This window comes from Oxyura jamaicensis, chromosome 11 (genome assembly GCF_011077185.1).
Source record: "Oxyura jamaicensis isolate SHBP4307 breed ruddy duck chromosome 11, BPBGC_Ojam_1.0, whole genome shotgun sequence".
In the NCBI taxonomy this organism is placed as follows: Eukaryota; Metazoa; Chordata; class Aves; order Anseriformes; family Anatidae; genus Oxyura; species Oxyura jamaicensis.
In genome coordinates, this window is record NC_048903.1 from 13,570,347 (window position 1) to 13,585,977 (window position 15,631).

The window sequence follows — 15,631 nt, forward strand, 5'->3', positions numbered from 1 at the left end:
TCTTTTCTTTTCTTTTCTTTTCCTGCTTTTTTTCACTGTTTAAGTTTTCCTTCAAGGTCATAGGTTTGTGTTTGTTTGTTTGTTTGTATATTAAGATGTATTCTCCTTTCCCAGTAGCATTGCCTAGTTTCTGGTAATGCTCTTACTTGACACTGCTTCATATTTTTTTTACTGCGGCTCTTGCCTACACACTTCATTTGTATTTTGACAGACTCTCATCATGAATTAGAAGACAACAGGAAACAATTTCACTGTGATATGCAAGTTGTTCTTTTTGCGTAGAGGTTCATTACCTATTTGTTCCTTATAATTCCTTAGCGTCATGTGAAGAGAACTAGTGAATAAGATGTTTTCTGTTTTGTTGCTCACAGATTTGAATTGTGACTGACACATTTACTATGTGCAGAATCTCCATCCTTGGATATACTCAAAAGCTGTCTGGATGTGGTCTAGGGGGCCCTGCTTGAGTATTCTGTGGTTCTGTGAAAATTCTAGAACATCTTATGAACTGATGCTATAAATTAGCTTGTAAATCTATAGTATTTATTAATATAAGCTTGATTTTGCAGTAATTCTACAGCTATGAGACAGAACTCAAATGCTGACATGTTTTAATGCCTCTTTCTTTCCTAGTTATGCTTTGTGTCATGATGTGTAGAGCATGTATGCAAAGTTAGGGGCTCGCAGTATGCACAGTCTTGAAATTTAAAGGCGTATGCATGTATGTTCCTGTAGACATCAATAATCTGATTGTACGTGCTAGCTTGGAGTTTATGGCTATTCCTATATCCTCTACATAGTTTTTACAATGTACAGAAGGTTTAGGGTTTGCAGAAATGTACCCAAGAGTATCTGGAATCTTTTGTTTGAAACTTTTATATTGCACTCTACAAACAGGAAAATTGTCTTTTTTTTTTTTTTTTTTTTTTTTTTTTCCTTACTGAAATTCCTTCTCTAGACATATTTTGCTGTGTCCAGCATTTCAACTGACCATTAGTCTTCACCATAGGAGACATCCTCATTGAGAGGTGTGCACATAATAAGACACTCTGTATATTTTGGATGTAAGACGGGTATAAATTACTGCCATTAATGTTCTGACGATAACAAATTGTTATATGTAATCTGCATATGAGAACATCTTCAAAAAGTCATTATCAGACTGCCTGTGTGCCCAGGGGCAATCTTCTACCATAGCATTTCAGTCTTTCAAATTACAAAAAGCTAATATAACTCTTGATGACATTTACAAAAATGTATTATAGCACTTCTTTCAGTCTTCTCACATAATTTTTTCTCAGTGGAGTTAAAGGGAGTTCTGTGTATGTAGGAGCTGCAGGGGCTGGCACTTTTTAAAATCAAAGCCACTTTTTTGTTTTTGGTAAGTCACACCAGTTCAAGAAAATGTTAAGTAATTTTTTGTAAATTTATTTTCTGACTTAAAAGTGCCTCAGCCAATGTAGGTTGTATTTAACTTTCAGTGCTCTTTGGCAGAGATTACACATTCTAAATTTTCATAGCAAGTTGTTATGTCAGACTTATAAACCCCTGAAAGTTGGCATTTTGTAATGGAGGTGCTGACAAGACCTTTATTACACAAGCACAAATAGGCAGCATTTCAATAAATGCTGGTTGTGTGTGTGTGTGTGTGCGTGTGTGTTTTTTTTCCTTTTAATAGTCTGGTTGTTGCTTTCTGTCACTGTATTTTAAAGTGAACATTAAAAAAAAAAAAAAAATCATAATGGAAATACACTGGTATGCCCTGAATTTAGCTCACTAACTGTTGTAGCAGAGCTTTAGGTTGATAGGTCTGATTCCAGATTCAGATTTAAAATTATTGTTATATTATCTACCAGTGAATTAGTCTAAATTCTTGTGGTGTGCCTGTGCATGTTCCATAGCATCTGGACAGCAAAGATAATCATTTTGGCATGGGGAAGTGGATGTTAATTTGCTTAGTGTGAAACTCGATTAAATGCCAAAAACACATCACATTTTAAAACCAGAGATGTTCCTACTGAAGTTTTATATTTTGTACTATTATTTTCATAGTTTAAATTATAGAAAGCAAGATTCGATTCAAACATCTATGATTGCCTTAATTTTCATGAAGACCCTGAACTTTTCCAAATCCAGGAAGTAAGTCACTGAAGTGAGAATTGAAGGACATGTAAGGAAGGTAAAGAACATAGGATAGAATTCTTGGAACTCTTCCATCAGCTAACAGAAGTGGTATAAATTTCATAAATCTGCTTGAGATTTAGCTTTACACATAATAGATTTCAGAATCAATGTAATGTGTAAAACTGTAAATCTCTGTGGCCAAAGGGGCTTACATACCTGTCTTTACTTAGTTTCACCTCCTTGACTGCACTTGTAAGTATGCAGTCATGCATAAGAATAAGTATGCAGTCATGCATAAGAATAAGAATTCATTGTATACTTTGGCTTTCTTATTTATCTTCAAAGTATCTTGCTGGAATCTGGTAAAACAGTAATGGAAAGTCCTTGGTTTAAATGCAAAATATTGCCTTTATTCTATCAAAGCATTACAATACACAGTGTTACATTCTGAAACTTTTTGGTTAAAATAACAAGATAATAGAATTAACTAGAATATGTAGATTTCAAAAATGATCCATCAGTCTATGCAAATTGGTGTGTTAATAATGTATTTTTAATGCTAAGCACATTTGACAGGCATTTCATCTCTCTTTCTAAACTAGAGCTTGGCAACCTGCATTAATTCTTATACTTTACAGATGTAACATTCAATGCACATGCCATGTAGTGATGTGATCCGAATAAAGTAAAGCATGTCAAAGCAATGTGATTATTAGTAAACAAGTTTGTGGCTGGCTTGTTGAATACAGACGAGAAAAATGAGAGGCAAAAGCCAGTGCTGTTTTAGCATCTCTTGCATCTTCAGTGGTCTGAATTTGCTTCAGATTATGGAAGTGTCAATCACAGCTGGCATCAGGGAACTTGAAGGAGATAAATGCGCAAAAAAATCAGTGGGTGAGATTAAAATCATGGAAGTTGGGTACCATTCACTGAGAACAGTGGTGATTGTATAGCTTAAACAGACCCAGAGTCCAAGGTTTCCTCTTTTGACTTGCCATTAGTAAATTGCCTTGTATATTAACAAGACAGAGAGGTATTATGTCCTGATTATTTTTCTGACCTGTTAATAGTAAAATTAGTATTATTTCAGACAATACATGCTTCAACATAATTATTTCATTAGCAGGGATTTGTTATCCTTCCTTCAGTGGGTTAAAAAAAACAAAGTACAAAATGCAATAGTTGCTGTTAGACTTCAAGTGACCATATAGCTAGGTATGATTATAGCTCTGCTGGACTAAAGGTCAAAGGAAAGTTTTAGAATACTTAAGAGACAATTATCTAAAGTTCAGACTTTTCCAAAGGAATAGAACTAAAAATTATACAGACTATTATCTAAAGTTCACATTTTTCAAAGGAAAAAGGTAGGAGGAAATGCCGATTCCATCACTTTGCTCTTATTTGCCTGGGTTTTGTTGTTTTGTTTTATTATTATTATTAATTATATCAAGAATTTATTTACTGCAAGTTCTGCATCAAGGTAATTTGATTATTCCCCCTTCAAGAAATTTCGACATGAGTGAGATATTCTACATGATGAAATATTTTGTTCATAATTCAAAATTCTCAGCAGCACTTTTTATATCAGCAGAGGAATACATGCCCTGGAAATGTGCTTAGTTACTTTATTCACTGGTAGATTCAGTAGTTCCATTCTGGCTGAATAAGCTGTTATTATTTAGGCCAATTGGTAAAGGACAAAAATAAAGATACTATATAATATAGTATTTACTACATTTTCCAATTCTTCACCTCCTCAATGTATTTTCTCTCATGAAATACTTTATATATATATATATATATTGTGTTCTTCTTGGTGTTTTAAATGATTCCAGAAACTGTAGATTTCTAGAAACACAAAAATTCATTAAGATGTTTGATAGTGTGTCATAGGCATGTTTTGTAAATTGCCATTATATGTCAGTATGGTGCAGCAGAGACACTTTGATCAGTCAGCTGAAATTTTATAGCACAATATTTTTTTTTTCTTTTGAAACTGATGTCTTCTATCAAACGTGATAGCAGTCATCAATCTACTTTTTTGACGACATCACAGTTTTTTGACATTCATGAAAAGCAAGTCAGTTTGAAATACCTGTGAATGTTTCAGTGTCCATATGATTTGGTTAATATAAGTCAGATTATATTTTAAAAATAGCATCTTTTTATTTTCAGCTTATTTTATAAGCCTTCTACTTGAACAAAGCACTTATGCATTCACTATAAAAATTAGGCAAAGGGTCATCTTCTTTGTACACTGCTGTTCAATGGGATTCTTTTTTTATTTTTTATTTTTTATTTTGAGATACTCTCTCCTCAAGGAAGATACTCATGTACATGTGTAAAATGACACATGAAATGGATATACATATGTATGTATGTTAATATGTATACATAAGTTATCATAAAAAAGGTATTTGGTGTATATATATAAAAATGTTGAAAATGATGAGTTTAATCAGGAAACAAAACCGTTATGCTAATGAACAAATAGTTTTTTCTTCACCTGCTAAAGACTGGCAAACTTTTAACAAGCAAACTTAGAATGATAGAACCTGTAGACATAGAAGTGGTTTGGGTTGGAAGGGTCCTTGAAGATCACCCAGTTCCAATCACCTGCCAAGGGCAGGGACACTTCCTACCAGACCAGGTTGTCCAGGGCCCCACCAGCCTGTCCTTGAACACCTCCAGGGATGGGGCATCCACAGCTTCTTTGGGTAACCTCTTCTAGGGCCTTTTTAAAATTAGCAGGAAGTATCACAGTAAGGATGTCCTTGCTGCTCTTTTACTTGTGCCAAAGGGCTGTCTGTAGTACAGAAAGTCTGGTTTTAAACTAAAAAATGTACACAAACTCCTCTTAAGCTAATGATTTCAGAAAATAGTTTCAAAGACAGCTCTAATAAACATAAAGAAACATACTTCTCTGTGGTTCTAGAATTTCCAGCTGTAAAGTTTCCAATTAAAACTTTCCTTTTCACTTAACATATCCAGCATAGATTTCTACCACAAAGTCCTTAATACCGTTAATGATTTGATCTGAGAAAATTATAAAAGAGAGAGGAAAAAAAAAAAAAAAAGAAAGAAAGAAAAATAGCTATGTAGGTGAAGGTTGCACCACAGGTTAGTCCACTGATCTCAGAATATTAAAGAGATCATCAGGGAGTTAAAGAACTGCAAGTATGTGCAAAGAAAATGACACTTAGATATAACCTGTCTGCTTCTATTTTTTACTTTTGTTCTATCATGTTATTGTCTGACTTAAAATTGCAACATGTATGTCTTGTACAAAAGTGGAAGATGAATTCAACTCGTGCCTGTTGATTTTGCATCTGTCTTGATGTCAATGCCATTAAAGCATTGATATCACTCATTCCCAACAAATAGAAAAGTTGCTTTGGATTAAAATCATTACATTTACATTCTCTCAAAATCTTTCATCCAAAAACCTCAAAAGAGATCAGCATTTTTGAGAACAGTGGAGAATCTGCAAGAAGCACTTGGCACAGTTTTAAGCATGTCCTCAGTTACGCTTATTCAAACTACTTCTGCCTAGAAATCACACTGGGTATCTTATGAAGACCTAACACACTGTCATTCTTTGTTTCAGCTGTGAGGGAGATATTCCCACAGCAGTCTATTTCATGGTTGTTATACAAATCTGCTTGTAGGCAGAACTAGTAGAAATGGACTCACGAGCAAAATAAAATGTGTTCATTGAAGTAATTTTAAATCAAGATTTGGAGAAAGCTGTAAGTTGGAGTTAGTTACTTTGCTATAGTACTGCCAGTAAGAACTGGGTTAAATAAGAGTATCTGACAATTTTGTTCTCTAGTTACTCATTAGTTTTTAACTTCCTTCTTTTTGGAAAAAATATTCCTTGATAAAGACCAACTCTAAATATTTCTAAATGTTTCTTTGTTAAATATGATAGAAAATGATTTACCCATTCAGAGAACAACAAAAAAACCTTCAAAATACAAGAAAAACTTCAGATGTTGTTTCCTTTATTTTGTGGGGACCAATGTGAATTAGTTGAATGGATTATTATTATACCAGAATGATGCTCTAACATAAATATCTTACAGTGTGATCCACATGTATTGTGGTGTCCTGATCATCTCTTTTGTATCAATTGTAAATTTAGGAAACTGAGAGTTAGCTACAGATGTAAATAATTTATTTGGTTTTTATGTTTAAAAAACGGTAAAGATGATCTGTGGGTCCAAAATGTAGTTCTGTATTCCTGGAGCTGTGTATTCTGACCTCACACTGATGGAAAAAATTGTGAGGAGTTAAGGCAATTATTAAGATCACTTAACTTGCACTATTCCTTAAGCTTGCATGACAGAATATAGCTTGTGTGGAATTTAATAGGACTCTGGCATTTCAATGAAGTTCTTCAATCCTTTCCCTCGTAAAAGGGTACAGAATTAGGGAAGGTCACGTTGATATTGAGAATGTCAAATGACCTTCTGAATATACCTCACTGAGTGGAGGTAAAGACTTAGTGTCTCTCTGCCTGTAGCAGGTTACCTCAGAGCTCTATTAACAGAGAGGGTTGGGGTTTTTTGCCCATGTGTAATTTTCCTTGTTTTGCTAAAAGTAACATGAATAAATAAATAACCTGAACAGCGCTATAATGAAGGATCAGCAGGTTAATTGGAAAGATGAGTGGAAAGTGGTTGTCCCCTCTCCTGCTGAGCACCTGCTGCCAAGTTAATTCATGCAGCAGTGCTGGAGGTTATTCCTGGAGGAGATTCCTGCTGTTTTGTCAGCTATGGGTAAGGAGAATGTCCTCAGATAGGAGAAAGCAAATCAGATAAATTGAGTTTATTGCTAATCAGCTACTAGGATTTATTTGCAAGTTCTAGGAATCAACTAAAAAGCCAATTGGAGAGTCATTGTTCTCCACTCAAGGGGTCACATCTCTGGCGACACCAAGGGATATCTTTATTTATTTATTTTACATTTCCTATTGGCTATATCTTATTGCCAGTTTCCTGCCTGGGCACAACAAATGCAACTTTTGTCTAGCACAGCAGTTATTAACAAAACAAATCTCTGTTTAGAAAAAGGAAAAGTTTATTATTTTCTCTTGTCTTGCACCTCTTCTTATGTGATACGAACTATTCAGCCATTATAACTACTTTTACAATTACATAATTCAGGTAAATGTCCCAGATATCTTGATCATCTTTTGCTTATTTTTATCTCATTTCTGAACTGGAATTGATAACCATTACTGGTACTGGATAGTTTCTTACACACATCATAGCCTCACTCACTGGCAGAAATAGGCACATTATTTTCTCCATCCCACTTCCTTCCTCTTGTTATTGTCTGCCTTCTTCTCTATGTCTGATATACTACTCTTCATTTTTTGCTTTCTTTTACTCTCTGATTCTGGCTTATTAGAATTTTCTGAACAAGGCAAAACAGCAGTGAATGGGTCAGAAAGCAAAGATGACGCCAACAAGAACAGATTCTCATTTTCATTTCTCCCTAATCCAGGTGCCATACATCTTCTGTGTATCTGTAAAGGGCAGAGATGCTAGAGCTCTGCATATCAATCCTGTCCTCCAGCTGGGACAGATAAGGGCTGTACCAGGCTAAATGGAACAGGCTGTATTACCATGGATTTCTAGAATATGAGAAGTCACTGTGTAAAATAACTGTAAAAGTCTCTGGAGTCCTGAATAAATGGCTACAGATGTAGCAATATTCTAAGTGGGACTTCTCACACAGAGAGAACCTCACCCAGTGTTTTTTGTTTGTTTGTTTGTTTTTTGGTTTGTTTGTTTGTTTTTTCATCTTTTCAAAGGTTAAAGTAAAAGAATTAAGGATGCAGCTCATGCTGACATATTTTTAATTTTGCAGGAGAAAGTCAAATGGGCAGATAAATGTATTTTTTTCAGTATTTGAAAAAGGGGGTATTGAGCAGGAAAAGAATGCTATTAGATTAAAAAAATGCACCTTTTACAATAGGTTTGATAATCACTTATTTTGGTAAAGCTATCCACACCAGTGTTCAGCAAAACCCAGCAATGGAATTATTTCTCTAATGTAATTTAACGTAACATTCCTTGCATGACAGCTAGAAAGCAATTATGACACTGGGAGTGGTTTAATTTGTATATGTATGTGTTTAAATCTCTGATACATTCTACCAGCAGGAAGGAGTGTAGTTTTTGCTTAAGTTTAAAGGTGTGCTAATTGTTGGCTTGAAATATACTTGCCTTTTCCACTGCATCATAATGGCAGATATAATTGGTTATCATTGAGGAGGTTGGTCCTATCTGAGTTGTCAGAATACTTAAGAGCCTTATACCTGAAATTTGTCTTTAGTAAACACATACATTTCCTTTAATTCTAAGAAGGGCACAAGGAAGGACTGGATTTATTTATTTAACTTCCATGTTTTTACATAACAAATGATCTTTTTTCATCTTTTGTTCCATGGCAGTAATAAATTAGCTTTAGGGGTTACTCACTGATTGATAACTTGATATAAAGTTATATACACCATGAGAAAGTTTAGAATTTTTTCATTACATTCTGCAATCATTGTGTTCTGTAACAACCTTTATTCCTTACTAATATGCATCCTAAAGTGAACATCAAAAATAAAATATTGCATTTAAAATTTATTTTGTTTTGGATGTGAAAAATGTCTTTACAGTATTAGCTTAATGAATGTTTCCCCCTTCTCCCTTCTCTGCATCTTTTTTTTTTTTTGTAGTCCATTGCCAGCTCTTCAGAGCATACATGTGTCTTTTATGTTGGGGTAGTAATACATGCTGCACAAATACCATGGACTGTCAGAAATGTTACTGATGATCACAGTCGGTACAAATCAAACACCTATAAACTATTTTGTGTTTCCAGGAGAGTACCTGACCAGTACAAAGGTCAAAGTAGACACAAAGCTTTCTTACAGTCTCTGTATGTATATGCACACTCACGTTGCACTTCAGCTAGCTTATTTTTTGTTTTAAGCTCAATAAATGTAAATAAATCTTTGTTTTGCATATTTGATACTCTTACTAAACTTGGTTTATACCTAAGCATATTGGCATCCAAGATCATTGATGTTTGAAAGAAATATGTTGTTAAATGGCTAGAATCTATAAATACGTAAAGGCACTAGAAAATCTCAAGTATTGACCCAGATTAGATTCAGAAACCACCCATAAATTAAAAGACTGATTTAGATTCTTACAACTAAACACAGCAGAATTCATATGGTTGCCCTAAGCAAAATCAACTCTATTCTTAGAGTAATTTATTAAAGTGAACAATTAGAATTAATAGTATTTAAAATAGTATTTAAAGTATAGATGCTACATTGTATGGCATTATTCAATGAGTTATATTTTAATAATTCTGATGATCAAACAGAACTGAGTGATTTTGAGAAGTTTAACTGTATATGACAAAAAAAAAAGAGGACAAAAAATACATGTATAATTGAGTCCAATGTTCGGTTTGATACACGTAGAAAAGGCAAATGTCTATATTTGCCAGTAAGTGGACTGAGTCTTAATACTGGCACAGCCACAGCCATTGCTGTATTTAACTCTAAGGCTAAGCTTAAGTAGCCAAATGGGCCTCTGTTGGCAGCCTGTAAGTTCAACTTAATACATTACTAAAGTGGTGTAAGACCGTTATGAAGAAAGAAGACAAACACATCTAAGTAAAAACAAGTATACATACATATACATTGTCCAATTCCTTCATCTTTTCACTTTTTTTTTTTTTTTTTCTCTGTACTAATTGTATACTTCTGACCACTGTTACCAGTTAAGTGGGTAGTACTGTTTATGTTGTAAATGCTGATAGAGCATGCCATGACTTTATGGCTAGGTCAGGACTTTATGACTATTTATCACATAGTCAGGACACCTGTATAAGTTTCTAAAATTAAGTATCTGCATGTGTCCAGAGGTAAAAATGTCCTGGACTCGTTTCCTCTGGCTGTCTTCACAGAAATACATTCTGTTTTGATTTGATTTGTTTTCATCAAGTTATGGAGACGTAAGAAATTTTTGAGGTTGCTGAATATTAGGCCTACAACTTTTAATACATTCAGCTTTTCCTTTGTCTTTATATTGCTTATTAATAAAAATGAAGAATATTTTGTTGCAGAGTGAAGTGTTGTGCAATTTCTGATTATAATGTATTGGACGTTTGCTTTAATTGATGAATGTGCTTTGTTTGGATTATTTTAACATATCATTTCTCTTTTGTTTTCCTGGTTGAATTTTTATGATTGTGTGACTTGAAAAATACTGATGAATCCTGATGGGAAGACATCTATAGGGATGTATGCAGAGAAGAAAGTGAGGGGTTGTCATTATGAACATTCCACTTGACACAAGACAATGCCTATGTTGCAGTCATTCATTTTTGGGCATGGCAAGCCAGATGAGAAGGGGAAGGATTTCTCTATCACATGTTGACAGTATGATGGGTATAATAAAGCATATACGTGTTTGTGTAGAGGTTTTTCTGAATGTATCAAGAAAAAGCAGTTACGTGGTAAAATAATGCAATTTTTCCCTCTTACAGATAATACTCTAAGCATTTTGGCAAAGCACAGTGGATTCAGCCGGCAGAAGCAAGAAGTATACCTACTGCCAATCATAATAAGCGATAGTGGAAATCCTCCCATGAGCAGCACTAGCACTCTTACTATTCGAGTCTGTGGTTGCAGCAGTGATGGAATTGTCCAGTCCTGTAATGTTGAAGCATATGTACTTCCCATTGGACTCAGCATGGGAGCCCTAATTGCAATATTAGCATGCATCATTTTGCTGCTAGGTACGTATCCACAGCCTGGTGTTCAAAACTTTTTTAATTAATAGGTAGCTGTAAGTAAGCAAAGAAGTCACATACAAGGTTGCATGATCTAAAACTATGTGATGCAAAGCAGTACTGAAAAGCTTGTCAGGACTATCTCTCTTCTGTACTAAGCACTGAAAAACAAACAAACAAAAAACATACAAAGCAAAGTCTCAATCTGGAGGAGTTATATATATAAATTACATAATAAACAGGTATTAAGTATGAAACCAAAAATCAAATCATGTGTGTTAAGTAGAAATGTGAACAGTGTATACTGCACAAGTTGGAAAATGGGTTTGTTGTATCTTCAAGACTTGTATGAGTTTATTCTGTGTTGTAAGGGCATAAGAGGCATTACAGTTTTACAAGATAAGACAAACTGTATATTTTAATTAAATATACGTTTGTATATGACATCAAGTCAGTGAAGGCCTGTTTCTGTACCATGTGTCTTTGCTTTTAGCAATCTGGATTTCAGCATTAAACTGCAAAAACAACAAAGTATAACCTACTTAGAGCTTTTTATACATCTGTCCATGACTGTGAAACTGATGCATCTAAGATCTTTTTTTTTTTCCTTGCTGTCTTATTCTCTTTTTAATTCTATAAGAAGGACTGATTTCCATCCATCATTAGGGCTCTGCTTTCAGAAGAGCACCCTCTAATTTTGGAAAAGTCCATCCTTGGTGTAGATCATTATGAACTAATGTTCAGTGAGTGATGATAGCTTGACTTAACCTAGGTCTGTAGATTTTTCCAAAGGGAAAAGTTGTCAAAATTTGAGATTCAATGGTGGAAGTACACATTTTATTGCTTGCACAAAATTGAGCTTCAAATGTAAATATGATCTGATAATACAAAACTAGAGGACTAACCAGAGGTTCTGATCAGATTTTTATCACTTGAGTGGGGTTGAAGTTACAGACCTTTCAGCTTTTCTCTACCCCTATTACTCTTATTTTCACCAAAAAAAAAAAACAACAACAAAAAAAAAAAAAAAAAAAAAAAAATTATCATCATCCCTAACTGTACTTAACATGTATCACTTTGATTAGAAATTTTTTACCTAATCAGCCTGTGATGCTTTCTTTTCAGTCATTGTGGTGCTGTTTGTAACACTAAGAAGACATAAGAATGAGCCCCTAATCATCAAAGATGATGAAGATGTGAGGGAAAATATTATTCGCTATGATGATGAAGGAGGTGGAGAAGAAGATACAGAGGCTTTTGACATTGCAACTTTGCAAAATCCAGATGGAATTAATGGATTTTTGCCTCGTAAGGATATTAAGCCTGATCTTCAATTTATGCCCAGGCAGGGTCTTGCACCTGTTCCTAATGGTGTCGATGTTGATGAATTTATTAATGTAAGGCTTCACGAAGCTGATAACGATCCCACAGCTCCACCATATGACTCGATCCAGATTTATGGCTATGAAGGAAGAGGGTCAGCGGCTGGTTCCCTTAGCTCATTGGAGTCTTCTGCATCAGACTCAGACCAGAATTTTGACTACCTCAGTGAATGGGGTCCTCGCTTTAAAAGACTTGGAGAACTTTACTCAGTTGGAGAAAGTGACAAAGAAACTTGACAGTGGATTACAAACTTTTTCACTGTTGACTTAATGATCATGTAATATTCTAGGGCCACTACTGTTAGTTAAAACTAATGTGGCTTTTTGTTTTAGAGGCAAGTTTAGCGCCAGTCATCTATAAAACCAACTACATTGTAATGTTGAACCAAATATAAAAAGTATATGTTAGGAGGTTAAGTCTTGTGGAGTGTGAAGTAAAGTATGTGGAGTGTCTAGAAGTCTTTGGATATTTGATATTCACTTGACCACTCTGAAGATGGAGATTTGGATCTTTGATTATCTTCAGTGAATTGAAAAGAAAGAAAAGAAATTGGTGCTTTCTTAGAAAATGGACTTGCAGGGATTTTGCTGTTGAACAGTAGCTCCTGCCAGTATGTGTAAAGCTAATGTTTTGTTTCTGCATTGCCAACAAAGATCCCGCCACAGAAATGTTAAAAGCAATATTTTGGTCTTCTTAGCAATGCTGAATAGAAATAGCATTGTAAATCCTTACTGGCTTCTACTGTGCAGTGACCATACATTGTACATACAGTAATTGTTGGCCACGTAACCACAGACTGAATATCATCTTTAAATATTGTGTCAAGCCTTAAAATATTCACATGTTCTTAATCCATTCCAGTGATGGGTAATAAATACTACTAATGTGCAGAGTTTCAGATGCAGGGGTACAAAACCTTGCTTTACAAAAGGATCTTTTTCTAGAAGAAGGATCAATCCTGTGCTTCGTCTTCTGAACGGAAAGAAAAAACCGTGAAAGGGGATGGACTTGCATATATGAAAGTATTGCTGATTTTATTGCTAAAGATCGAATTTATTTGTTTAATCTTTGAAATAAATATTTTATTGATGTCCATTACTGCTTTTATTTATTAAGACTGATAATCTATAGAGTAAGATTATTAAGAAAACTAAATTATATCCATTAATTTTTTCTATATATAATGAATGTTTAATACATGTACATTTTGAAAAGACAAAGGACAAATTGTTGCGGGTAAAAGCAGTAACCTCTCCATTTGCAGTAGCTGAATTTTAAGAGATTGCTGGAAGGAATAAAACTTTCCCAGAGAAAAACTTTTGACAGTTTTATATCTTCTTCATAAATCTAGTACCTGGTGTTTTTAATACAAGCACAAACAGCTGGAAGTAAACTGGTTCATGTGAATATTTAAACTATAGACTTTTAGAAATCCACACATAACACAGTACAGTAAAAAACATGCTTATAGTTCTCCACTGTATTAGAGCAGGAACCAGTGTGTACATAATTTTACTGCTTATGTTATTAGCATTTCTTTTCTATAATATTCATAGTGATGCACCAGGGCTCTTGCACACAGAGAAAGAACAGCACTAGAAGCTGCAAGCATACTCAATTTGTAATGCAAACTTGCCATTTAGAAGTAGCAATTGTATAATAAAACTATGTATTACATGCAAATCATTTTAATTTTCTACTTTGTTTTGATGCTATATTACTGTTTGTTTATTTACTCCATGTATTGTATTCAGAGAAACTCCTGTATTGTTTCCTACTTTGTGAAATATATTTTTATAAATACTTTTCTTGTTATTGCTTTCCTTTCAGTTTTACCTGTATACTGCAGAAAGGAATCTCACTGAAAAACTTCATAATTTGTGGAGGAATATAGTTTCTCCAAAATAATTTATTTATTTGATGAATACAATCAAAATAAAAAGAATAATGTTTGAAGAACTTTTTGATAGTGTTTGGAGAATTAGATATGCAGCAGCCTGTGACCACAGGAGTTATGTGTGTCTAATTCACTGCACCATGCTGAAAAATAACCTCATACTTTTTTTTTTTTTTTTTTTTTTCCAAAGTATTACTAGTAAAAACAATACCTTATTTTTAAGTTCCTCAGTAATGTTAATTCTGCAAACAAAAACATATTAACACATTTTGTCTATAGTTCAAAATGGAAACATTGACTTTGCTTTGTCTACAGCATGGCTGATTTTAATGACTGCAGTTTGTGGACAACTAATAAGCTAGCTCCACTATTTATTGCAAAGATTTTACTGAAAGAGTGATCTATCCAATTCATTTAAGTTATACTGTATTCAAAAATTTTGTCTCTGAATATCTAGCACTTTAGGTGATACTATAACCTAAACAGTGAAGTCATCTAAAGATGGAAAAAGAGCAATCATCAAGACTTGATGAAGTCATATTTATATAAGAGACTGTAACAGCAGTTCTTACTGATCTTGTACCAAGTGCCAGGGTGTTCTGAATTGCCATGGTAGCGTATAGTAGCGTAAATGTAAAAGTCTGGTTTGAAACTTACACTGAGCCAATTTCTAGTCCACACCACAACCCTGGGAGCAACGGAAAGTGCTGTGAGATACAGATCACATTATTGTCTATAGTCATAGAAGCATTTAGGACAAGTAGCTCTAACTATGAGTTATAGCATACACTGTAGAGTTTTGCAAAGCTCCTTTGTAGGAAAACTCACAAATGGATAACCTTCTGATTGCCTTTTTGATTGAAAGTTCCATCTGAGACCACGACAGCACATCCAGTAATAAGATTTTCAGAGAGAAAAAATCCCATCACTGGCACAGTGGAAGACGCAAAGCATGACAGAAATCTCATCATTGTCAGTCAAACAGAGATGGAAGCTACTACTGGTGGGCATAGCTTTAAATTGTGCATATATACAGGCTCTAAACATGAATATCTACAATGCACAAGGGATAAAAAATGTAATGAATTTATGGGATCCCAATAGCGACATGCTATTTTTTAAAGTCGTTGCTACCCCACCAAAAGGAAATGATTCATTCTGCAAACTATTTCAGTGTAATTTGAATATAAAATTTATAGCAATACATATTAGAAGGTTAAATGTGGATCATTCATTTTTTTTCCAGTACTTGCTCCTTTTTTTGACAATGAAATTAATTCAGTGTAAAATTGTTTTGGATAACAACAGTATTTAGGGGGATTAGAATCATATCGTTCTACATTTCACATCTAGATTTAGACATATTAGCAACATTTTTTTAAAGCATGTTAAAATGGTAATTCATCTTTTTCA

At 34.1% G+C, this 15,631-nt stretch overlaps 1 protein-coding gene across 3 annotated transcripts in view; it reads left to right on the forward strand.

Annotated features, from left to right (window-relative positions):
• CDH8 (cadherin 8) overlaps window positions 1-14,124 on the forward strand; it is a 146,201-nt gene extending 132,077 nt beyond the window's left edge. For 2 of the 3 annotated variants that reach the window (XM_035336570.1, XM_035336571.1), the window contains 2 exons: window positions 10,693-10,944; window positions 12,064-14,124. In XM_035336570.1, coding sequence (XP_035192461.1) covers window positions 10,693-10,944; window positions 12,064-12,557 — 746 coding nt within the window. In that variant the 3' untranslated portion in view covers window positions 12,558-14,124. Of the gene's footprint in view, window positions 1-10,692; window positions 10,945-12,063 lie in introns of those variants that run through there. The other variant, XR_004753759.1, reaches the window with a different exon arrangement.
• Window positions 14,125-15,631: the final 1,507 nt, after the last annotated feature.